At 39.0% G+C, this 26,326-nt stretch overlaps 1 protein-coding gene and 1 pseudogene across 3 annotated transcripts; both read right to left on the bottom strand.

Moving 5' to 3' along the window:
* Positions 1-2,821: 2,821 nt before the first annotated feature.
* On the bottom strand, positions 2,822-14,127 carry ZNF639 (zinc finger protein 639). Of its 3 annotated transcripts, none has more exons than XM_040480814.1 (6): positions 13,942-14,127; positions 10,319-10,392; positions 9,568-9,636; positions 8,457-8,567; positions 6,043-6,177; positions 2,822-5,910 (listed from the first exon to the last, which is right to left on the bottom strand). In XM_040480814.1, the coding sequence occupies exons 3-6, from the start codon at positions 9,623-9,625 to the stop codon at positions 4,757-4,759; spliced, it is 1,458 nt and encodes a 485-aa protein (XP_040336748.1). In that variant the 5' UTR covers positions 9,626-9,636; positions 10,319-10,392; positions 13,942-14,127; the 3' UTR covers positions 2,822-4,756. The 3 variants fall into 3 exon arrangements, with proteins under 3 accessions (XP_040336748.1, XP_040336747.1, XP_040336746.1); XM_040480813.1 differs by lacking the exon at positions 13,942-14,127 and adding an exon at positions 13,808-13,923; XM_040480812.1 differs by lacking the exon at positions 13,942-14,127 and adding an exon at positions 13,609-13,736.
* A 10,898-nt stretch (positions 14,128-25,025) lies between these two features.
* Positions 25,026-25,876, bottom strand: LOC121034227 (protein Smaug homolog 2-like; annotated as a pseudogene).
* Positions 25,877-26,326: the final 450 nt, after the last annotated feature.

Below are 26,326 nucleotides of genomic sequence, written 5' to 3'. Positions count from 1 at the left end.
TATTTATAGTGTATAGAAAAAAGTGATGTGGTATATGGTATGAAGGAAGTAACTTATTTTAAGTTAGGGGAATAGAAGAATTAAAGAAAACAAATTTACTCTCACCTTGTTCATTGGGAAAACTTTACTCTTTTAGACCTTCTGGAGACTCAAATGGAGGTGTGTAAGAGTTGCAAAGATGAGGGTAATTAACCATAGATTTTGTCTGAGGAATATGTTTCAGAAACAGGAATAAGGCCATAAAAAGAGGCAACCCTAATAAAATGAACAGGGTAGACAACAGAAGAGAATTTAATGTTCTCAAACTTCAGCCAATCAAAATTCAGAACAGAATGGTGAATGGCCTTTAAATAGAGAATTAAAGAAGAAAAAATTACCCACCAGAAATTACATTTGATGGGTATGATTCCAATTCTTGGTCTCAGGTTACTCTGAAAAAGAAGGGCAACAAAAGTGTCAATTGTTTCAACTATAATGTTTTTTGGTAGTGGACACTATCTGGGTAAGATTAAAAACTAGAAAACTTTTGAGTTTTCATTCAAAACCTACTTTTTATTAAAAATTTCAGGGCATAAGTCATTCAACTCAATATTTTTAGCAAGAGAAAGCCTATCCAAGTTATATTCATTTGCTTTTTTAAAACCAAAAATAAGTAACAATTTTAAAGGTTTTGGTAACAAAAATTCTTAAAAAAAACTGTGCAAATAGTGGTGCCTGGGTGGCTCAGTCGGTTAATCATCTCACTCTTGATCTCAGCTTAGATCTTGATCTCTTGAGTTCAAGCCCTGTGTTGGAGCATGGAGCCTACTTAAAAAACAAAAACTGTCTAAATAATCATCCTTCTTTAACTGTGGGAATAATACTAGTAGATAATATAATATTCCTATGTCGCAAAGTGAGAAAATTGCTTCTTTTTAGAAGAAATTACTCTTCACAAATGTGATTTATTTTGGGTTTGAGTAGTTACCTGTTTAACACTAAGATTATTAAGGAGAATGAACTTAAGGAAGTGTGGTAACTGATGCTTTAAAATGCAAAGTCTTTATCCAGGAAAATTATTTTTCCATCACTTGTATGGAAGTAGTCTTCAAACAACTGTTACTCTTAAAATTTTTAGTTTTTAAATTTACAAATTGAACATATCACTTCATATAAACGTGAATTACATATCATAACTTTTAGTGTTTTTTTTTTTTTTTTGAGAGAGCACAAGTGAGCAAGGGGCCAAGGGGAGCAAAGAGAGAGAGAGAATCCCACAAGGGGCAGAGGGAAAAAGAGAGAGAGAGAGAGAGAGAGAGAGGAGGGACTTACCTGAAGCGAGGTTCATGCTCAACCCATGTGTGTCTCAAACTCATGAACCCGGACATCATGACTTGAGTTGAAGTCAGATGCTTAATGACTGAGCCATCCAGGCACCTGACAACTTTAAGCTTTGTGAATTTATATTATACAATACAAATGTACACATTTTTCTTAGATTTGAATGTTGTCTTAAAAGATTAATTTATGGAAAGTTAAACCAATATGAGTATATGTAAATCCATAACCGAAGTACCATGCCTAAAAATTCTTGTAAATACTCTATCTTTGGTCATCAGAACTGAAAGTTACAGGTAAAGAAATATATATCCCCAAATTTCATTTTAATTTATAGGAATGAGACTGCTAATTGTAGGGTAAACCTGACCAACCAAATTTGCTTCTCCACTGGGATTAACATTTGGCCTTAACTACTTGTTTTCACTTAAATTCTTAATGAGTATTGATATTTGGTAAGCCAATCTACTTTCCGAATGTGGCCATTTGATTTTTTATTTATTTTTAAGCCTTTTTTTTTTTTTTTTGAGAGAGAGAGAGAGAGAGTGAACATGAGTGGGGGAGAAACAGAGAGAGGAGCGGGGAAGGGGAGACAAGAGAATATCCCAAGCAGGCTCCATGCTCAGCCCAACACGAGGCTTGAACTCACAAACTCATGACCTGAGCCGAAATCAAGAGTTGGATGCTTGACTGACTGATCCACTCAGGCACCCCATGGCCATTTCATTTTTATTAGCTTTTTCAAATTATAGCTTGTAGTGCTTTTAGACATAAAAATTCTACTAAAAAACTAATCATAGTAGTTTGAGAAATAAACTTCTTGCAAAAGGTAGTTATACTGACAAAAACAAGCAAAGTAAGGTTAATGGTAAAGTGCCAGAAATTAAGTAATACAGTGCTTTGCAAATCAGATTTAAAAATTAGGGACAGTGTTAGTCTATTGAAAAAAAAAAAAAACCAAAAAATAAAAACTTGTATATATTACACCTGCCAACAACTCAGCAATCACCTAACAGGCTATAGGCCCTGTGAAATGGAGAAACTGGTTAATACGTGATGACACAGGAAACCAAAGACAGGTGATTTTAAACGGTAAAACTGGCAAATTTGCAGGCAGAAAGAGAAGCTTTTGAGTAGTGCACAATCACTTCCAAATTTTGGAGTACAGGGGAAATTTGGAATTTCATAAGTAATAACTAATAGTAACGTGAAGACAAAAAAAAAAGAAAAAAGATGGCCCAACACTACTGCCAAGAATTCTTGATGCCAAGAATTCTATTGTAGTGCTAATAAACATCATTATCAGTTATGTATTCTTAGACTTGAAATGTGGTTCAAATCACAAAAGAGATCAGTGGAATTGTTTCTGAGGAGAAAAAACCCAGAGTAACGAGAAAAATTTCTTTTTAAGTAGGGTTGTTTTTACAAAGAAGTTTTTTAAGCTAGAAATCTAGACCAGCTATCCAAGCAATTTGTGGTGTCATCAACTTATCTGAAAGCTGAGTCAAAGTAAAAAGTTTTTATTGGACAAACTGTCAGTGAGATGTGGCCTTAAGCTGCAGATTCATCAAAAAGTACAAAATTATATATGGTTATAAAACTTGGGTTAATATTTCCTGAGGTTTCCTTACAATCACTTTGATTACTAATGTGATCAAATGTAAAGCAGTAAAATACAGAACTGAGGAAAAAAAAAAAAAAACAACAACCCACCAAGGCATTACTTATTTAAAGTTTGTTTCCTGAAAATAAAATTCCTGAAGCTGGATGTATATCAAAAAAGCATAAAAACAGAATTACCAAGAAGGTAGCCGAGTGGCTAAGTAGTCATGGAAAACACACCAAGGACAAACCTTAGATCTTAATGTAACATGGTGTAATGGAAACAACACTAGACTAGAAGCCAAATAACTTGGATTCCACTCCTGTCTGCTACAACTGATGTTGTGACCTTGGCCTATTTCTACAATAGAAAACTGGAGGGTTTACACCAAATGGTTTCTAAGATTCCCTGCCTGTTTAAACCACTATGATTTTAAGTCTTCTAAGAAACATTTCTATCAGGTAACCCTACCTGAATGTTCCAATCAGATGAGTGTCTAGGAATATAACTATACAATATATGACAATTGTAGAGATAAAAATGGTTTTTAAAAAACTTGTTGCTGCCACCATTCTCAAAATAGGCTACATTTCCATGGTTCTTGTAGTGGGAGAACCATATGTTGTAAATTGGTCTCTTCAACTATATCAATATTCCTGAACAAGAATATTGTTAGCAGCAGTGTTTATTGGAGTCCAATGATAGACAAAATTCTATTTTTGTGATACTGCTATTTAAGAAGCTGCTATTGAATTGTAGTTGTTATGTCTCTTCCTCCCATCCTCCAATTCATATGTTGAAGTCCTGAGCCCCAGTACCTCAAAATATGAGCTTATTTGGGGATAAGGTCTTTCCTAGGTTAAAATAAGATCATTAGCGTTAGCACTAATCCAGTTATGACTGGTGACCTTATAAAAGGGGAAATTTGGGAGACAGACTTGTACACAAAGAGAACAGCACGTGAATAAGGACCGCCATCTACAAGCCAAGAAGAAAGGCCAGGAACACCTTATCTCTCAGATCTTCGTAATTCTATGTTAACACTACAGTGTTAATATACCCACTACAGTGGGTTTTCTCAGTCAATAAATGATTTGACATCGGAAGTTTGGGCTGACTTTGCTGTTGCATAACTTAAAATAAATTGTGAACAGGTTGTGAGTTACAAAATGTTACTTTTTATTGTCAATGCCCTTACCAGTTCCTCCTCACTCCTATCTTAAATTATTTAACTCATGGATAGGGGTTGAAACAGAATAAAATAAAGACTGCCAACAAAACTGGATCTTCGCTTCCTATTGTAACATTTGCCTCCTAGTGTTATTAAAAGAATTACACAGATGGAGAGTCCACTGACAGCCTTGAGGATAATTCCTGATGGGGCATGCAAGAGGGAGAGTCTGGGTTCTTATTAATGGGAGTATCAGTGGACTTAATTGTATGTTACGTTTCATTTTAATGACTTTATATATAAAAAACTGAGCTTGTCTTGAGTTTAAAAAAGTTAATAGCACTCATGGTTACAGAAGGAAAACTGTGGTCTAGTTTCTTTAGTATATCTCTTTCTCATCAATTCATGAAATCAGAGCTTATGTAAGAAACAAGACGACACCAATAGTGGTTAAAACTATGAACTACCTGCATTGAAAATACCACATTTAGGATACCATTATAAATGTAATGAAAAATGTAGCAATGCTAAGAAAATGGGACAATTAAAAAAAATCTTACTTGTTAAAGACGATTCTCATAAGTTGTTTAAAATCATCTATTTTAACATCTCCAAAAGTCAAATTTATTATTTTACATTAATACTATGGCAGTTAAAGAAAATAATCAAGTTGTCTCATGGACTGGAAGGTGACTTATTAATTCCCTCTCATTTCCAAACCTCATCAAGCAGTCACTACATTTATGAGGTAAGTCAGCTGCATGCTTAAAATCTAGATGAATTTTAAGATCTTCAATTTGTCCTGTTGAATATTCACAGTATTGACATAAATAAATCCCTTCAGATAAATGTGAATTTAAATGTTTGCAATATTCTAGCATACTTGAAAAGCCTTTCCCACAGTCATCACAAACATGAGGAAAAATTTTAGTATGTTCAATAGCAACATGCCTGTTAACATTTGTATGAAGTCTACTCCGAAAACCACATACTTGACATACAAAGAAGTTTTTACATTTGTCAAAGGTAATTTTGCTTAAGAGGCTATACTGTCCATGTTCTCCATTGTTATACTTATCACTTAACTCAATTAATTTACATGCATGTTCATTTACCACGTGGCTATGCAAGTCTTCTGGATCATTTGTTTCATGTTCACAAAACTGACACAAGTACTGTTCATCACAGCTGTGCTCCTGGAAATGTAGGTAGAGTTCACTGCTTGAGGAGAACTGTACATCACACTGCTCGCACCAATAAAGGTGGTCACTAAAATGGGTGTCTGCAATGTGCTGGCTGAGGTTCTCAAAAATCACTGTTTTATAATCACAGTATTTACAAATGTAGGGATCCTCTTCATGCAGTTTGGCGTGCTCGATCAGAAGCACGTTGGTAGAGAAACTTTCCTTGCATACTCGACATACATTTGAATCAGTACGCTTATGCTTCAGGATCATATGCTGCTTTAAATCAGAAAAATATTTGCTGTTGAACTCACAAAGTTCACATTTATAGAGGCCGCTGCTATTAGCTCTCAGTAAAGGCCACTTCTGCTGGGCAGTCACATTCAAAGCTTGGCTCTTGTCAAGAATTTTGCAAAGTTTAGATGGCGGCTCCTCATCAGTTTGGTCTTGGAGACTCTCAGAGGAATTGTTTTCTGTTTCTATATCATAATCTTCAGAAATTGCATGCACTTCTGCAGCAATTGGAACATCTTCAGCGGTGTGAACTTCTATAGGACTCTCTTCTTGAGTTTGTTGGTTGACTGATTCAGGTGAGTCACACTCTTCATCACAAATTTCAATATCAGCAGATTTTTCTGAAAAAATGTAATAAGTCTATTATTATCATTAACTAAGACCTATTAAATAAATAATTGGTACAAAATTTATTTTACACATTTTATTAATGTATATAAAATAAATAAATGCTATTAACTAGTTTCCCTAACCTGTAGAAAAGGCAGTGTGGTCTAGAATTCTAAGTACAGGACTGGGAACCAGGTAGTTCTGATTTCTATTTCTGGCCTTGATCCCATCTGTAAATTTTGGCAAGTCATTTGATGTCTCTGTATCAGAATCATCATCTGTAGAAAGAGATTTGGAAAAATACTTATTATTTATACCAAAGTATTAAATATTAATTATTACTAAAGCACTAAGCGTTTTCAATATAATTTTGAATTCTGATAGGAACTAAAGGACTTAGATTTAGCCAGGAAAAGAGATGTTATCCATATACCACAGATACCCAAAAAATCTGTCCAATCAAGCAACTGCTTTTGCTTCCATGCGCCCCATTTGTACTACAATCTACTTTTTAAAGTTGCTTAGGAATTTTAAGTTTAAATTTCTGACTTTGAATAAACCTTTATTCCCTTAGCCCAGCCCCAATGTTTTAAAGTTAGCATGGGGAAACTGAAATACAGGTCAATAGAAAAAGCTGGGCTTCAACATCATGTCAGTGTTGTTTTTAATAGACTTTAAATTTTTAGAAGTTCTCAGAAAAAAATTTGAGAAGATTGTACACAGAATTCCCACATAACCTGAATTCAGTTTCTCTATTCTCTTACAAAAAGATGGTACATTTGTTCCAATTAATAACCAATACTGATAAGATGGTATTAACTAAAGTCCATACTTATCCAGATTTCCTTAGTTTTTACCTAATGTCCTTTTTCTGTTCCAAGATCCTAAGATTCCACATTACATTCAGTTGTCATCTCTCTCTAGGCCTCTGTTAGCTGTGGCAGTTTCTCAGACTTTCCTTGTTTTTGATGATCATGACAGTTTTGAGGAGTACAAGTCAGGTATTTTGTAGGATGTCCCATTAATGAAATGTTGTTTTTTTCATGATTAGACTGGGATTATGGGTTACTGGAGGTAGACCAGAGAGGCAAACTACCATTTTTACCACATCATATAAAGGGTACACACTATTAACATGATTTATTACTATAGACTGATTACCTGGTTGAAGTAGTATTTAGCAGGTTTCTCTGCTGTAAAGTCACTCTTTTACTTTGGAAGGAAGTCCCTGCTTGCAGTCCTTACTTAAGGAGTGGGAAGTCATGCTCCACCTCCTTGAGGGAGGAGTGTTCATATAAATAACTTGGAATTCTTCTGTATAGATTGCTTTCTTACATGAGGGTGCCTGGGTGGCTTGGTCGGTTGAGCATCCGACTCTTGATTTCAGCTCAGGTCATGAACTCATGGTTCCTGAGTTTGAGCCCTACATCAGGCTCTGTGCTGACAGTGCAGAGCCTGCTTGGGATTCTCTCCCCCTCCCCATGCATGCTCTCTTTCTCTTTTAAAATAAATAAATAAACTTAAAAAAAAAAAGATTTCTTTCTTATTTACTTAGTCATATCAGTCATATCAGTATGAACTCATGTGTATTTATTTTATACTTTGGGTTATAATTCTTTTTTTTTTTTTTTTTTTCCTCTCTAATTGTTTCAGCTTTGGCTGCTGGGCGCTCTTTCAGTCAGCCCCTGTGTTTCTTTGACATACCTGTATTGTGTGTGTATGTGTTTTGAGTACCTCCTTATTTTCTGGCACTACAAAATGCTCCAGTCTCATATATTTCCTGCTTCAGAACTAGAATCAGCCATTTCTCTAAGTACCAGTTCTTTTTACTGGAGAATGGTTTTAGAAACCAAAATCTGGGCACTGGTGTGCTCACTCCTACTGGGGTGTCATTTCTTTTAGGCCCTCTCAGCTAACTGACCAAAAATGTGTGTACACTGCCAGATATACAGAGACATATCTATAAATATCTCTGTATGTAACCATCTATGTCTCTATTAAGCCAAACAGGAGTTCACACAGATGTCTCCAACGCCTCATGTTTTTTAAAAATTTATGTTTCTGTGTCTATGAGAGGAGTTCAAGGAAACTGGCAGTTTTGATGGTTGCAAAGAAAGAACAAATGCAAGTTGTTGTCATTTACCCAATGCTCTAGAAAAGCCTCAATGGAAGATGCAACATTGAAAAACACTAAATCATTCACCCTGTTTCTTCCTTCCATTAGCCCTCTAGACTACAGCTAAGTGGAAGAACTGTATGTAATACTATTCTTAACCTTTCTTCATAAATCCTTCCAACTCTGGATTGGTCTCACTTTGCCATCAACTCCTAGCCACCTAAAATGGACTTAGGGGAATGTGCTTTTTATTTATAGGTCTGAAATAACATTAAAAATTAAAAATTCACATACTTGTTTTCTTACAAAAAATTGTTTCCTTACATTTAAACAAATTTAAACACTTGCCCACTTAGAAATCATCATTTTCACCCACATTTTCAAAGAAATACAAATACATAAAAGCAACTTAAAGAATATTTTGGAAAATATTAGATATACCTTTGTTGTCAAAATATTTTAAGTCTGGTTGTCTCATAGAACAAACACTGTAACAATGATCAGAAAAAATTCCATTGAATCCATCTGCAATTCTGCTTATTCCAGAGGAATCTGAACATAAGAGCAAAATTTTACAAATTCCAGGTAAACATACATACACTTAATAACAGCCATCCCATTATCCAACATATTTTCATATTTGAAATTTTCATATTTGTAATAAAGTATTAACATTTCCCTTAATTCTGAAAGCTTCTACATTTCAGACCTGATACTGAACTGAGCTTTGAAAGAACCACAAATTACACAATTTATAATATAACACCTTGAAGCACACAAAAATAGACTTGCCTTACAGTCAGAATTCCACAAATTATAAATATGTGATAATGCATTAACTGCAAAAAACATTGAATTAACTACCAAGATCTGCCATATAGTGACGACAAAACCCAAGGCATAGGGGAAATGGTCTGAGGATCAGTTAGGGCTTCTGAAGAGTCATTTCAAGTCTTGTCTGGGATGAGCTGGCAAGCACTGAACTAGATTTAATTTTCTCAGATATGAAGAATGTGTAGCTTGGGTGGGTTAACAGGTATGCTAGAGACTGTCTCAAATACATGTGGTCACAAAGACTTCTCTTCTTAAGACCTCTCTTGCTGCCAAGACAGCAGAGCCAACCTCAACCAAAAGATCTAAAATAATACAATCAAAATGGAAGTTCACATTTCTGAAAATAATGTACAGGATAAAACATTTTTTTCTGCAATCATGCAAAATATCTCCCACCAAGGTTAATGTTGTGCCTTAAGAACAAGTCTGGGAATCACACAGACAAATCTCAATTATGCTGTATAAGCATGCAACCTTGGGTATCTAATTTTAAGTATCTATCAACCATTAAATTGTATTAAATAATGTTTGTAAAGTTCCGATGTGTGCCTAGCACATGGTAGACAATGAACAATGTATATTCAGAGAATTTAAAGTTTTCTCTTACCTGAAAACGGACCCAGATATTTAACTGTTATTTGATCCATTTATGAGAAAATGGGCAAGAATACAATTGTATGGGAATTAATCCATGGCCCAACTTTAAAAGTCTACTGACCTGAGTAACGAGAAGGGTGTAATGTCTTCCTTTTTCTTTTTTTAGGATATTCATTCATATCTTTTCAATCTGAAAATGGAAAAATTTAACAAAAGTATCAAAAATAAAGACTGTTAATATTTTATAAAAATTCCACCTAACCAAAGAATTTATTGGCAATAAGAAATGTGTGTGCCACTTGAAAATCTATTTCCTAAGAGAAATGTTAAATAATGCCTCCATTTGTATTTTGGATTTATTTTTCTGATCAAGTTTAAAAGTAGGACACCAATATCTGCGTTTTTTTTTCTTTTTTCTCTTGGTGAGGTTGAGAAATCCATTTCAAATGTTGATGTAATTGTGAATACTGGACAATTACAATAAGCCGTACTCTTAGATTTATTTAAAAAAAATTGCTCTTATGATACCATGTTAAGAATAAAACAAGTCCATTTCTTACAACTGAGAATATTTTGATACACTTTTCAATCTAAAGGTGGATATAATGCCTTCAAAAAATACTGTCACAAATCTTTATCTCCTGACTTTCAAAAAATATACTCATCACATAGAAGCTCAGAATATAATTTTCAAGAAAAAATCCTTTTCTTACTTGTAAGGTCACATTCAACACTCTACTGAGAACAAAACAGGTAGTAATCATTTAATAATTAATCATTTACTCAAACAATTAATCAAATCATCATTAAGTGACTGAATTTCCACAGACTGTTACAAAATTGACTAATTGGTTTTGCCACATTCCACTTACTTGGTATAATTCTTAATACTGTGGTGAGGAGAAATGAATTACAGGGAAGTTTTCACAGATGGTAAAAAAATAGCCTGTAGCAAAATACACAACAAAAGTCATATAAGCAAAAATGTAGTTCACTTCTGAGACTCAAGAATACAATGGCACCAGGTCTTTAATTAACTGGAAAATTATATGGAAATAATTCAAGTATAAATAAGCTTTTGGATATACTGTATAAACACTAAAAATTGATAAATATATATGTGTCATATTTCTCTGAAATAAACTTACCTTCTAATGCTATAGCTATATTTTAACACCAAAACAGGAATATAAATCAGCCTACTTTATTCAGCCATAATGAAAGCAAATAGAATGAAAGCAAACCAAATCAGACTTCAAACTGTTTAAGTCCTTATAGATTATCCAACAATATAAGAACAATGACCACTTACTGAGCACCAATCACGTAACAGGTTGTGCACCTACTTTATCTTATTTAATCCTATAACATGATAAATGTACAACAGTCTCTCAAAATTATTTACCCCTTGTTATTGATGAGGAAACTGAAGCACAGTAAGATTAAATAAAGACAATTCTTTTTTTTTTTTTTTTTTAAATTTTTTTTTTCAACGGCTTTTATTTTTGGGACAGAGAGAGACAGAGCATGAACGGGGGAGGGGCAGAGAGAGAGGGAGACACAGAATCGGAAACAGGCTCCAGGCTCCAGCCTTCAGCCCAGAGCCTGATGCGGGGCTCGAACTCACGGACCGCGAGATCGTGACCTGGCTGAAGTCGGACGCTTAACCGACTGCGCCACCCAGGCGCCCCAATAAAGACAATTCTTAATAACTGGTAGAGTTGGAATTTGAATAAAGATCAAATTTTAAAGCACATGCTTTGAAAACAAATAGGGAAATAAAGAGATCACCCCAATTCAAGTAACAGATTAGTGTCAGAATCACAACTACCTCTTCCATTTCAGGTTAGTGTTCCTTCACTGTAGAAATGGGCAAGTAAGGAATGTCAGAAAAAGATATTGAAGTTTTCTCCGCCAGCTTTACATGCTGCTTTTCTTACCATCAAAGCAATATATATAGCAGGTAGAACTTGGTACCATTAGTGAGACCATCTCATTTCTAATGATAAGTGTACATACTGTCTGCTGCTTCACTAGGTTCTGGGTGTATTAATTAGCACTACAGGTGATGTGATAACACAGTATTAAGAGTGCTTTTTAGTTTACTGAACATTTCTCTATCTTATTTTACTGATGAGGAAACAGATTCAGGGAAAGTCAAGTCATCTAAGTTGCAGACCCAGAGATGAAAAAGCATGCCTTCTGAGTTCTGAACAGCTAACTCTGTGTAAGTAATTTTCATTGCTAATCACTATTACCAGTAAGTTACATCTTGGTTCCAGTTCTTACTTAGCCACCAACGGGAGGAAGGGAAGGAAATCACCCAAAGAAACAGACAACAGTGAGATTTATAGAAATATCTATCTATTATATCTATCTATCTATCTATCTGTCATGCCTCACCTACCACAAACAGCATTCCTTGAACCCTTCCCAGTCAAGTGCCTTAAAAAATCAAAAATTTCCGATTATGTAATAAACTAAAATTTCAAGACTTATTCCTAATACCTCTTCTGTATGCTTCTAAAATTTAAAAAGCCCAGAGCATCACACTTCATGTTTTAAATGCTATAAAACTGTCAGCCAAACATTATAGTATCTTCTTGCAATTTCAGAATACACTTCAAATTCTTTCCAACCAGAAGAATGAAAAAGTAAGGAAAGGAAACCAAGCATAGCATTAAAATTGATGTTGCAAGCTGGCATGGATTCAGGTGAGAGGAAGAGGATCATCTTGATCAGGAAAGGTCTGACTCCTACTCAGGGCTGAACAATATCCAAACATTTATCAGACCCCCCCACTTTGGCAGGATGCTAAGATGCCTACTCAAAACCAAAAATGCTATCCATCCTTCATTTCAGCAAATATTCTTATGGACTTTTTATATACATAACTACCCTGATGAAGAAGTTTGGCTTTTTACTCAGAGATGTCACATAAACATTTGCTCACTAGTCTTCCTCTCATGGGTAAGATTCTGAATCACATGCAACTTATCATTCACTCCCTCTTCTCCACTTAAACTGCACATGTAATACATGTCACTGCAGGAAAATTAAGAAAAGGTTTAGAAACCAAGTTAATTAAATCACCTAGAATCTCTTCACCCAGAAAAACCATTAGCATTTTGGGGTATAGACATCTAGGCATTTCCCTATGTTAAGGTATATATAAACATTTTACATTTTTGTAAAAATGTATATGTTTCATGTTTGACACATGAAACAATTTTTTTAAAAGCAACTTACAAAATACATATCAGCCTCTTTCCACCTGTCATTTTTTTTTCAATAAGAATGTACAAAACACCACATTAACAGGCAGTTAGTACCTGTATCAAAAAGACCAACATTTAAGGCCTTTCACTCAGTGTAAATATTCTCTAGCAGATACAAAAATAAGGCAAGTATTTACAATCAAAAGCTCTATTTTTACAACAGCATTTTAACAGCAAGTTCTTTTCTAGCCTCATTTCAAAATAAGTATATAAGCTCCAGATGTTAAAAGAATTGAAACATAAAAATGTTTCGGGAGAGTCTTTGAACTAGAACCAACTGTGTGCCCAACTTGAGTGTCAGTCTTTCCTGAAATACAAATTTATCTCTCTGTAAAGAGAGAAACTGCTTCAAATTACTTGCGTCCCAGGTTATGCTGAAAAAGAAAACCAAAGGGGTGTATAAGCACCCTAACGAGGGGCCGAGGCCACCGCCCGGAGACTGGAGCGCCAGAACCAACGCCTGCTTTCTGCGGCTGTGGCTCGGGGCGAACAAGGGATGCGCCGCCAGAGGGTCTCGAAGCCGCCCCGCACGACCGGGGGCGGGAGCCCAGCCGCCGTAGGACACGACTGTCGGAGAGGCCGCGCAGGAGCCTCCGGGACCCAGCCGCCTCCACGCCCGTGCCACGCGCCAGGCCCACAGGAGCCGGGTGACCAGCGGGGACTCCCAAACCCCGGCCCCAAAGGCGCCATAAGGAAAAGAGCCGCAGGGGGCCTAGGCGTCCTCCCCGGGAGGGGGAACTGCCTTCGGGATGGGGGAGGGGCCGGCATCCCGCCATAAAACGGAGGCAGGGTTTCAGTTTAAAAGACACCGTCCGGTCTTCCATGTCCTCTCGCGTGGGAGGCTGCGTCCGCACACCGCCGGCCCGCTCTTCCCTCACACTCACCGGGACCCCGGGGCCTGTCCGGCCAGCCCAGGCGCAGCTTCGAGGCGGCGGCGGCCAAGGCGCCCGAGCGCGGGAGGAGGGGCCGCGCCACTGTGGCCCTCGCGCTCCCGGGCGCTCCTGCAGGGCAGCCCCTCTCCCTCCCGCGCGCCTCACGCCCTGCCCGCCAGGCCCCAGGCCCAGCCTTGGCTGCCGCACTCACCGCCTCGCTCCGCGCCTGCGCCGCGCACCTCAGGGGCCCGCCGACTAGGCGGGGAGGTGACTAGGTGAGAGTGAGATGGGGGAGGGCTGGGGGGGGGGGGAGATCCGGCTGCGAGGCCACGCCGCACTCCAGACCTGGGAGGGACCACCGGCCTTTGGCCCCGGGGGTGGCCCATCGGCCCGCGCCCCCTGCTGGCACCTCTGCGCCGCCGCAGGCTTCTTCCGGACGGGGTACCGCCCCTCCCATGCGGAGCGGGTGATTCCACTCCCTAGAATTGCTCCCGACGAGGCCACCAAGGGGACTCCCCCCGCCCCGGGCGGGCTTTCAGCCCTTTCTCCCGCCGCTAGAGAAGTGGGAGAAGCGCAGCTTGCCAGCGGCCCCTTTCCCACCCGGCTCCTCCAGGGGGCGTGCTAGAGTGGTCTGGGACGGGTTAGGCGTGGCAAATGGCATTTCAACCCCCAGAGTGGCAGATGCTTGCTGCGTATGTAAAGGGAGACGGCAGAGTCACGGTTTTACGGAGGCCCATTCAAAGAACTACGCAGGGCTGTGATGCTGTTTACCAGGGCAAGAAGGTGAAAATCTTGAAGATCGATGAGTCGTTACTAGGCTTTAGTGGGAAGCCTTGATTCAAGAAATCCCGGTGGAATGAATGTGAAATAATAGGGGATTGGATTTGATTATTTAATTCTTTTTCCGACTGTGAGCTTCTAGGAGCAGATGTAGAGAGGATTAAATTGAACAAGCATAAGTAAATTTGTGAACACGGTTTCATAAATGATCTCTGTATAAGTGTGGTCATATGTTTAATCTTTAATAGTAAATTGAAGTTGTCAGTCCCAATTTACAAATTAGAAAAGCAAAGGACTAGACACTAGATTTTATTGATTTTTGTAACCTCAGCACCCGGGTTACAATAATTGTTAAGTAGATGAATGAGGCCCATGTGGATTATCACATGCTCAAGGTCACTCGGATAGTTAGGGCCGCAATCTGTGTCTTTTCATCCATGGCCATTGTGCTTTTTCTGATTACCACATGCTACCCAACCAAACGCTGGAGAGTAATAATCACAGACCTTACTCCGATCCCTCCAGCTGTATCCCAGAAGATAAAGCCTTATTTTAAAGAGACAGTTTGTGAGGCTCAATTTTTATGACCTCAACTTTTAAGTGTATGCTCAGCCCAAATAAGTGAATGTTTACGAATGCAGCCATGGCCTGAATAAAGTAAGAAGAGCTTTAGTGGTATCTTTTAATCCTAGTATAGTTAGTACCTGCCACCGAATAGGGAATGGACATGTTTGTTGAATTTATGAAGAACAGTATGCCTCCTTCTCTCCTCTGGCTGGGCTGTTTCCGGATGTGACACAGTGGAAGCCACAAGGGGGTGGTATGGGACCATTTTAAGTTACTGTTTTGCTCACGCTTAGCCTTGTGCCAAACGAAATCATTACATTTTAGGCTGAAGTTTTATTTCAAAACATTTTGCAGTAAGAGAAAACCCCACCCCCCCACTTCAGCGCATTACTTAAACAAACAAACAAACAAACCCACATGATTTTCCCTTAACCAGAGAAGTAAATAAGAGCATCACAATGTTTACATGTCCTTTAGCATAATCACAAGGCAGAGGCTACTTGATGTTCTTTGATTAGCTGGAGTATGTTTTCCAGTTTCATTTTTTGCCTCTCCCTTTTCCGCTCCTTCCTTTTAAAGGGAGGGTGGTGGCGGCAGGGATGAAATCCTCAGATCTCAAAAAAGTACCAAGTTGTAGAGTTTGCGATCTATAATTTTGACTAAAGGGCTATTGAATCATCCTTTCTTCCAACTTTTTAAAATCACATTTGTAGCACAGCTTAATTTTTTCCTGATTAGAAAAGGCATACATCTTTATTCCATAATAGAGACATTAGAAAGCTATGAGTAACAAAAGGAAAAGGTATCATAATCCTACAACCCAGAGCTAACTAATGGTAACATTTTGCTCAAGAGCTGTACATTTTTTAAAAATCTATATCCATCTAGAATTTGTTTTAAAAATTTGGATATTATTGTTTATGTTATTCTATAAGAGCTTTTCCCCCCACTCAAATATGGCATGAATATTTTTTACGCTATTAATGTTAATGGCACCTTGGAATTCTACTATAAGCAACCATACAGTTAAATAGTGGATGGTTAGGTTGTTTCTATTTTAAAAAATGCTTGCCAGTTTGCTAAGTAAAATACAGTATTCCATTTTAATTTATATATATATATTTTTGTGAACTTGAATGTTTTCTCGTGTTTATTGGCCATTTATATTTCTCTTGAGAATTTGCAGTTGGTATTCTTTGTCCATTTTTTTATAGGCTATTTATCTTTTTAAAGAAAATGGAAATTTTTAGCCTTTTACCTGAGATACATATTGCATATATTTCTTTCTAGTTTGTTGTTTGCTTTTCAATTTTGTTAATGGTGCAAATGTTTTAAACTTTTGTGAAATCGTGTCTATTAATCTTTTCCTTTATAGATTCTATTATTGGCCTTATGCTGAAATAAACTTTTCTTCTATCCAATATCTAGTTGCATTTTTTACTTTAGCTTTTTAGTTTGTAATTTATTTTGGGGTGTGAGATGAAGAGAGCTCTCTCACCCTCTTTCTGTCATAATACTTTTTTCACATTTCTTTCCATCTTGGATAGCAGACTGAAATTAAATTTGTAAGAGTAGCTTCATCTGATGCTCAATTAACTTCTTAAGGCATTGGTTTTCAAACTTTAACTGCATCAGAATCACTGGCAGGTCTTGTCATACTATAAGTTTCTGTGCACTAGCCCCAGTTTCTCATTGGATAAATCTGGGCTGGAGCTGAGTGCTGCTGATGTTGTTGACCTTAGGATCATGCTTTGAGAGCCACTATCCTAAGGCTTTCCCCACCCAACCCCATCCTAGCAAATAGGCTTTTCACTCTTTCACAGACAGGCTCTAGCTTTTCTTGCCTGTGTGGTTCAGCATGTTTTTTCTACCAGCAATTTCTTTACCTTGTTTCTGTCTGTAAGATCAAGCTCACAGTTTATCTATTCTGTGAAATCTTTGACTTTCCCTAGCAGGGATATCTTATCACTCTTCAGAGACTCAACAGTATTTGGTACATTGGTCCAATTACACCAGAGATGCATTTACTGTGAAGGAAACAATGCTTAAGCCTCAAGTCCCCTCAATTGCATAAGCCTCCTCCAAAATGAGGTATTTGTAATTTTATATTCTTGTGTAATTTTGTATTTAAATTAAATCACATTTTGTATTTATAATTTTATATTCTTTTTCTTAATTTGGCTCCCCCAATTTGCATAAACTTCCTTTCTCACAAACATTGGCTTTACCCCTGTTTATCATATTGTTTCTCCATAGACTTTGAATTCTGGTTGTATTATATTCCAGCCTGCTCCATCTCCCTGCTTAGCAGTGTCTTGCATAGACCCTTATTCATTTTTAATTAAAAAAAGTGTTTTATTTTTGTATGTTAACTAGCTTGGATCTAAATTAAAAAATAAAGTAAATGTTTTCTTTTTTTAAAAATATTTATTTATGGGGTGCATGGGTGGCTCAGTCGGTTAAGCATCTGACGTTGGCTCAGGTCATGATCTCAGTTTGTGGGTTCGAGCCCCGCATCGGGCTGAATGCTGACGCCTCAAAGCCTAGGGCCTGCTTTGGATTGTGTCTCCTTCTCTCTCTGCCTCTCCCCTGCTCATGCTCTGTCTCTCAAAAATAAATAAATGTTAAAAAATTTTTTTAAAAATATTTATTTATTTTTGAGAGAGTAGGGAGGGCCAGAGAGAGAGGGAGACAGAGAATCCGAAGCAGGCTCTGTACCATCAATGCAGAGCCCAATGTGGGGCATGAACCCATGAACTGTGAGATCATGACCTGAGCAGAAGTCAAATGCTTAACCGACTAAGCCACCCAGGTGCCCAACTCATTCATTTTTTAGGTAAAATATTCACTGCACATATACCTTTGGTCCAGCACTATACTAGGTACTAGGGATACAGTGTGATCCGGATAGACATATGCTTGCCTTGCTGCTCTTTATAGTACAGTAGGGAAGATAGGCAATTAGATGGCACTAGAATGTGATGACTAAACTTATATAAAGTAAGTGAAAAATGTTATGGGACCATATGACAGGTTGCCTTACTTGGTCTAAAAGGATGGGGCAGGTAGAGAATCTAGGTATTCAACTTATTGTCCTGGCCACCTAGCTTGCTGATGCTAGTGCAGACCTGACCGAGTGACATACTTATGACTCAGACATGAGGCAGCTGTATGCCATAGCCTAGTGTCAGGGACATTACATCCCCAATAGAGACAACTGGACTCCATAATTTTGTCTTTTTTTTTTTTTTTAATTTTTTTTCAACGTTTATTTATTTTTGGGACAGAGAGAGACAGAGCATGAACGGGGGAGGGGCAGAGAGAGAGGAAGACACAGAATCTGAAACAGGCTCCAGGCTCTGAGCCATCAGCCCAGAGCCTGACGCGGGGCTCGAACTCACGGACCGCGAGATCGTGACCTGAGCTGAGGTCAGACGCTTAACCGACTGCACCACCCAGGCGCCCCTGGACTCCATAATTTTGAACCATTGAGACAGAGGTCCTCTAAACAGCCAGCCCAGTGCTTTTTTTGTGTAAGTTTATTTATTTTTGACAGAGAGAATGCTAGTGTGAGAGGGGCAGAGAGAGAGGGAAACACAGAATCCAAAGCAGGTTGCAGGCTCTGAGCTGCCAGCACAGAGCCCGACCCAGGGCCTGAATTCACCAACCACGAGATCATGACCTGAGCCGAAGTTGGACACTCAACTGACTGAGCCATCCAGGCGCCCCAGCCCAATGCTTTCAAAACCAGCAACCAGATGTACGTAGTCAGCCCACTCACACTCTGCTTTCTTAAAATGGAACAGAGACAGTCTTTTAGCTTTAAAAGACACTCCATCTTCCCTTCCCTGAACCTTATCACTGAGAGTCTACCTAGACTGTATTCTGGATCAAGTTCTCTGCTCGGCTATCAAACTTTTCCACTCAGTGCTGAATCTTCAACTGCTATTAGTCTTTATTTTTTCTTTAATGGAATGGACAAATTAATGAATGATAAAATCCGACTAGACTTCCTTATTATAATATTAATAATAACTTGTATACTGTACAGCACTTTTTATTTTCTAGAGTACTGACTTTACAGCATCTGGGAATGAAGGTCAAAAGTTGTATCCATTTGATAGATTTAAACTCAGACATATATACCTGCAAAGATCTGAAGACTGAACCATATTAAGGGAGATTGAGATTAATAGATGACAAAGAGGAAGCATTTTCCCAGTAAATAGGTATATTTGTTGTCCCTAGGAAGAAAACTCATTGATTGTATAGATTTGCGGAAGGTGTTACTATTGTTGCACAATATCCAATGTCTGGTGCTCTCTGCTTTCAGGCATACAGGAGATTATACTCCCTGCCCTGTTTAAAGTTAGGTAGAACCACATGATGTGCATTGGCCATTGAGATGTCTGTACAAGTGTTATGTGTTACTTCTAGGTGGAAGCATTTCATTTCTAGCACTTGCTTCCCTAGCCTCCCCTTCCTCTGACTGAAGAGCTATCAGCACTCATAACAGACATGACATGAACAAGAAATTTTGTTGTATGAAATTGATAAGCTTTGGGATTGTTATTGAAGAATCAGTAATTCATCAATAATCACTGACTGATATACGGGCTGAATTTATACATTCCCTTCATTGTGGTCTGAGGCCAAAGAACAGAATCTATTAAAATCTGTATTCCATTAGAGTGTCTTTGGACTTTAAGTTCAATTATTTATTCAATTAACAAGCATTTATGAAAGCCTACAATTTGTTTTTTTTTTAATTTTTTTTCAACGTTTTTTATTTATTTTTGGGACAGAGAGAGACAGAGCATGAACGGGGGAGGGGCAGAGAGAGAGGGAGACACAGAATCGGAAACAGGCTCCAGGCTCTGAGCCATCAGCCCAGAGCCCGACGCGGGGCTCGAACTCACGGACCGCGAGATCGTGACCTGGCTGAAGTCGGACGCTTAACCGACTGCGCCACCCAGGCGCCCCTGAAAGCCTACCATTTGTAAGATAACTATAGTAGCCACTGTGGAGGGGAAAAAACAAAACTATGTTTTTGATTACTTTTATGGCAGTCTTACCAGGTCACACTGAAAATCCATGTAAATCTATTAGAACTATAATTTTCTTGTAGTATTTTCATGTAGCACTTCTCACATTTCACACCAAGTGGTGCCATATACCAAATGATAACCATGGGGGCTGCTTTTGATGATTGGGAATATCCAGATGACTTACCTATTTCAAACTTTGACTAGCCCAAAATGAATAGCATAGTTTTCCTTGTTGGCAATGGGAGTCAAAAAATTGAAGGCATAATTATTCATTATGAATGCTAATCACCATAAAATACCACTTCTGGGAGGGGGTGGATAGGAGCTCTGTGGCATCTTCCCAAGTGGACTGTATGCTTTGTGAAGGTAAGAAATGAGTCTGCCTTGTTGAATGTAGATCCTGAAGCCTAGCACAATGTTGACACAGAGTAATCACTTAATATTTATGGTGTGAATGAAGGAAAAAAGGAAAGGATGTCTGAAATCTCTACCACAGGTAAATATTGGTAAAATGTTTAGCTCATTTTGTGTGTTCAAACTATGTTTAATAGTAAAAATTTACTTAGTCCCATTCCTTCTCACTTTAAGCTTTCCTCCGAAATGTGTTTTGAAATGTGAAATTCATTCTGAAATAGAAAAATTGATATGGATCCTTAAGAGAGGGTAACATCGAAGCAAGTTTAGCTTAGTGACTCCATGAAATGTAATAACATTGGTATCATTGAAGTCCCAGAAGAAGAAGAGAGAGAAAATGGAGTTTATTTGAGGAAATTATAGCTGAAAACTTCCCTAATCTGGGGAAGGAAACAGACTTCCAAATCCAGGAGGCAGAGAGAACTGCCATCAAAATCAACAAAACCAGGCCAACACCAAGACATATTGTAATCAAAATTGCAAAATACAGAGATAAAAAAAATCCTAAAAGCAGCAAGGCAAAAGAAGTCCCTAACTTATAAGGGAAGAAGCACATCTCTACTCGGAAACGTGGCAGGCCAGAAGGAAGTGGCATGATATATTCAATGTGCCGAATGTGAAAAATATGCAGCCAAGAATACTTTATCCAGCATGGCTATCATTCAGAATAGGAGAGATAAAGAGTTTTCCAGGCAAAAACTGAAGGAGTTCATGACCACTAAATCAGCCCTGCAAGAAATATTATAGGGGACTCTTTAAGTGGGAAAGAACCCAAAGCAACAAAGACTAGAAAGGAACTGAGAAAATCTCCAGAAACATTGACTTTACTGGTAATACGATGGCACTAAATTTATATCTAGCAAGAATCAGTCTGAATGTAAATGGACTAAATGCCCCAATTGAAAGACATAGGGTATCAGAATGGATAAAAAAGCAAGAAAGATGTATCTATATGCTGCCTGCACGAGACGCATTTTCAACCTAAAGACACCTGTAGATTGAAAGTGGGGGGATGGAGAAAAATTTATCATGCTAATGGATGTCAAAAGAAAGCTGGAGTAGCCATACTTATATCAGATAAACTATATTTAAAATTTGTTTTTTAACGTTTATTTATTTTTGAGACAGAGAGAGAGAGAGCATGAACAGAGGAGGGTCGGAGAAAGAGGGAGACACAGAATCTGAAACAGTCTCCAGGCTCTGAGCTGTCAGCAGAGTCTGACACAGGGCTCGAACCCACGGACCGTGAGATCATGACCTGAGCAGAAGTCAGACGCTTAACTGACTGAGCCACCCAGGCGCCCCAAGATAAACTAGATTTTAAACCAAAGACTGTTAACAAGAGATGAAGAAGACCACTTTATCATAATAAAGGTATTTATCCAACAAGAAGACCTAACGATTGTAAATATTTATGCCTCCAACTTGGAATAGCTAAATATGTAAAATGATTAATAAACAAATAAATTAATTGATAATAATACAATAATAGTAGGGGACTATAATACCCCACCTATATCAATGGGCAGGTAATCTAAGCAGAAAACCAACAAGGAAACAATGACTTTGAATGACACACTGGACCAGATCGACTTAACAGATATTCAGAACGTTTCATCCTAACGCAGCAAAATACACATTCTTTTCATGTGCACATGGGATATTCTGCAGAATAGATCACATACTGGGTCACAAACCAGACCTCAACAAATACAGAAAGATTGAGATCATACCATGCATATTTTCCAACCACAATGAAAATTTGAAGTCAAAACCACACACACAAAAAAAAAGTTTGGAAAGACCACAAATACATGGAGGTTGAAGAACATCTTACTAAAGAATGAATGCGTTAACCAGAAAACTAAAGAAGAAATAAAAAAAAAATACATAGAAGCAAATAAATATGAAATCATGACAAGTCTAAAACCTTTGAGATGCAGCAAAAGCAGTCATAAGAGGGAAGTATATAGCAATACAGGTCTACCTGAAGAAGCAAGAAAAATCTGAAATATAAAACCTAATCGTACACTTAAAAGAAATAGAAAAAGAACAGCAAATGAAGCCTAAAGCCAGCAGAAGAAGGGAAATAATAAATATTACAGCAGAAAAAGATGATATATAAATTAAAAAAAAAAACCAAAAAACCGAGTAGAACAGATCAATGAAACTAGGAGCTGGTTCTTTGAAAAAATTAATAAAGTTGATAACCCCCTATCCAGACTTATCAAAAAGAAAAGAGAAAGGACCCAAATAAATAAAATCATGAATGAGACAGAAGAGATGACAACCAATACTACAGAAATACAAACAATTAGAATATTATAAAAAATTATAATGCTAATAGTAATCTGGAAGAAATGGATAAACCTAGAAACATATAAACTACCAAAACTGAAACAGGAAGAAATAGGAAATTTGAACAGACTGAAAACCAGCAAAGAAGTTGAATCAATAGTAAAAAATCTCCCAACAAACAAAAGTCCAGTGGCAATCTGGAAGAAATGGATAAAACTAGAAACATATAAACTACCAAAACCGAAACAGGAAGAAATAGGAAATTTGAACAGACTGAAAACCAGCAAAGAAATTGAATCAATAATAAAAAATCTCCCAACAAACAAAAGTCCAGGGCCAGATGGCTTCCTAGGGGAATTCTATCAAACACTTAAAAGAGTTAATACCCGTTCTTCTTAAACTGTCCTGAAAAATAGAAATGGAAGGAAAACTTCCCAAATTATTCTACAGTGCCAGTATTACCTTGATTTAAAAACCATACAAAGACTGCACTAAAAAGGAGAATTACAGGCCAATATCCATGATGAAAATGGATGTAAAAATTCTCAACAAAATACTGGCATATCAAATCCAACAGTACATTAAAAGAATCATTCACCAAAATCAAATGGGGTTTATTCCTGGGTTGCAAGGGTGGTTCAATATTCACAAATCAATAGATGTGATACACCACATTAACAAAAGAAAAGAACCACAGGATCCTGTCAATAGATCCAGAAAGCATCTAACAAAGTACAGCATTCATTTTTCCCCCAACATTTTGTATCTTTAATAACATATACAATGGTAACCAACCATATTCATAATGAAAGTTATTCATAAAATATACCTAAAAATAACATTTTCCCACTTTTTGGTGTGAAAATGTTGAGAATGTCCCAGTGGGGGGTGGGGGTGGGTTGAGTAGGAAGATGGGGTTGGAATAGGGGGCCCTTGATTCCCTACAGCCTGAACCCCCATATCCCCTCCCTCCACCTGGGCTCCAGCACAACTCTTCAGCAGGAATAGAGAGACCAGAGGGTCTGTATGACTCCATGGCTGGGACAAATCTCTGGGTTATGATATAGTGTTCCACTTAAGTGAGGTCATGACAGAGTAGGGGGTGGGGAAAGGATCAAAGAAAAGTGGGTGGGGAAAGAAACCAAAAGCCAAACAATCCTCTTTCCCTTATTCTTTACCCCCATGTCTTTCAGCAAGAAGACCTGGGAGTGGACAAGGGTGTGTATTGGTTGTGGGAAGGGGATGTTAAGGCAACAGACTTCCTGACCTCACTTGCTGCCCTAGTTTCTGGCCTTCAACCTTTGCATCTGGAGAGCCAGGGCTGGGGGAGGGGCGGGAAGTGGGGAAGGTCTAGGGGGTCTGGAGGAGGGTCTTGCTTTGCCCTTTCTCCTCCTAAAATTCAGGCTCCCCTGCCACTTTCTTGGCTCAGAGAGAGGCCTGGGGATTCTAAAAATGAGATGGAATGATAAGAGAGATAAACCATTAAGAACTATATAAATATGCATCTTAAATAGGCCAAAGAAATTAATTGTAGACAACCTCTGATATAAACAGGACACAAAGGAAGTGAGGGAACGGAGGGTGGCTCCTGTCCTCGGGGAATGATGGGAATGGGGAAGGAGAAGAAAGTGGCGAGGAGAGAGAAAGAGGCTCCTCCCCTCATCCACCACCTTCTCCTCAGCTCCTCTCAAATAACATCCAGGAAAGCAGGTTATCTACCCCACTTCTCTCTCTGCAAATGTCAGATGGTTCTGAGCAGGCCCCACAAGACAGGAGGAAGCTGCTCCCTTGGGAAGAGCAGGGTTGGGACGGGGCCAGGTTGGGGATGAAGGAGGGAAGGAGGGGCAGTTGGGCTGGCTGGTCCCTGCCCCCTTTATCCTGGTTGCTCCCTACTTACCTGAGCCTCCACAGAGATCCCTCATTGAGCCTGGGAGTGAGCAAGGCATGTGCCAATGTTAAACAAAAGTTAAAAGGATGAGAGGGTAGAGAATTACTAGCATGTATAGCTGAGCCAGCTCACCTTCTCACTGTCATGGAGAAGCCCTTTGGGGGTTAGCCCTCCCCTCCTCCACCACCACCCAGGGAAGATGTGCGTGCGCTGGGCTGTGGGTCCCATCAGATGGTGGAGGTTTTGTCTGTCCCATCTGTGGTGAGAAAGGGAGCAAGGGAGGAAGATCAGGAACTGGTGGGAGGCCCAAGATAAGGTAGCCTGTCATCCCAGTCAGGTCCTCCCTGGAGGCTGGGCTCCCCTGGGGACCCCTCAGGATCCTCTGAGTTGCTCAGTTCAGAAGTGGAAATGATCCTGGGTAGGTGGGAGCTGGGTCAGGGAAAGAGGAAATGCTCACCACCCAAGGTGTGTTCTGTCATGGTCAGACAAAAAGACTTCAGAGTGATCAGGCCCAGGGACCATGAGAATGGCCTGGGGTGAGAAATGGACAGGGAGAGAATGGGTGCTCTGCACAGAGCTGCGGCTCTGGCTAGACATGTTGTTGCTGCCTCTGGAGTTGGCAAACCACAGGTTCTGTGGGCTCTGACTCCCAAGGCTGGGGCTAGTGTGGGCATGTCGGGGAAAGATGCCCCCAATGCCTGAAGGGCTCAGACGGCCTATCCTGCCAGGTGGGAAGGCCTGGGGAGGCATGGGGAACCACCGCTGGGTCCCCCCCCGGCCATCCCCATCCACACAGACCCAGGTACAGGAAGTGAGTTGGAGCCGAATGCCCAGCCTTTCTGCTGCTGGTAGTTCTGCATCTCTAATGCGGCTTTGTGTGGGACCATCCTGAGGAACTTCAGCACTTGCTGTTTCTAAGACAGCAGCTGTTTCTTCTGCATCTCCGTGAATGCTTCATGAGTCAGGCACTTTTCAGTGAGCTGGAGGTAACTGGTGATGTTCTCCTGGTCTGGTCGGGACACCAAGAGCCGGGTGCACACTTTGCCCATCACTAGTATAAACTGGCTGGGGATGTCTCCATTGCCAATGGGAGCCTTCGCTGGCTCACTGCCATCAGTGGGAGCTGGAGTATAGCTCTTTTTATTCTTGATAAAAGCCCTCAACAAAGTAGGGATAGAGGGAACATACCTCAACATCATAAAGGCCATATACAAAAGACCCACAGCTAATACAATCCTCAATGGGGAAAAATTGAGAGTTTATCCTCTATGGTCAAAAACAAGGCAGGGATGTCCACTCTCACCACTGTTATTTAACATAGTCTTGAAATTCCTAGCCCCAGCAATGAGACAACAAAAAGAAATATAAGGCATGGATATATAAAGCATGGAAATATAAAGAATGGAAGAAGTCAAACTTGACTATTTGCAGATGACACGATACTCTATCTAGAGAACCCAAAAGACTCCACCAAAAACCAGCCAGAACTGGGGCACCTGTGTGGCTCAGTTGGATAAGCGTCCGACTTCGGCTCAGGTCATAATCTCATGGTTCGTTGGTTTGAGCCCCGTGTCAGGCTCTGTGTTGACCGCTCAGAGCCTGGATCTTGCTTCATATTCTGTGTATCCCTCCCTCTTTCTCTCTCTGCCCCCCTCTCTCAAAAATAAATAAACATCTAAAAAAAAAACAACCATCCAGAACCGATATACGATTTTAGCAAAGTCATTGTACAGAA

The sequence above is a fragment of the Herpailurus yagouaroundi genome, unplaced genomic scaffold (genome assembly GCF_014898765.1).
Source record: "Herpailurus yagouaroundi ecotype Mexico unplaced genomic scaffold, PumYag 159, whole genome shotgun sequence".
Lineage (NCBI taxonomy): Eukaryota > Metazoa > Chordata > Mammalia > Carnivora > Felidae > Herpailurus > Herpailurus yagouaroundi.
The sequence above is the reverse complement of the archived record's forward strand: the minus strand, read 5'-3'. Positions and strand labels throughout refer to the sequence as shown.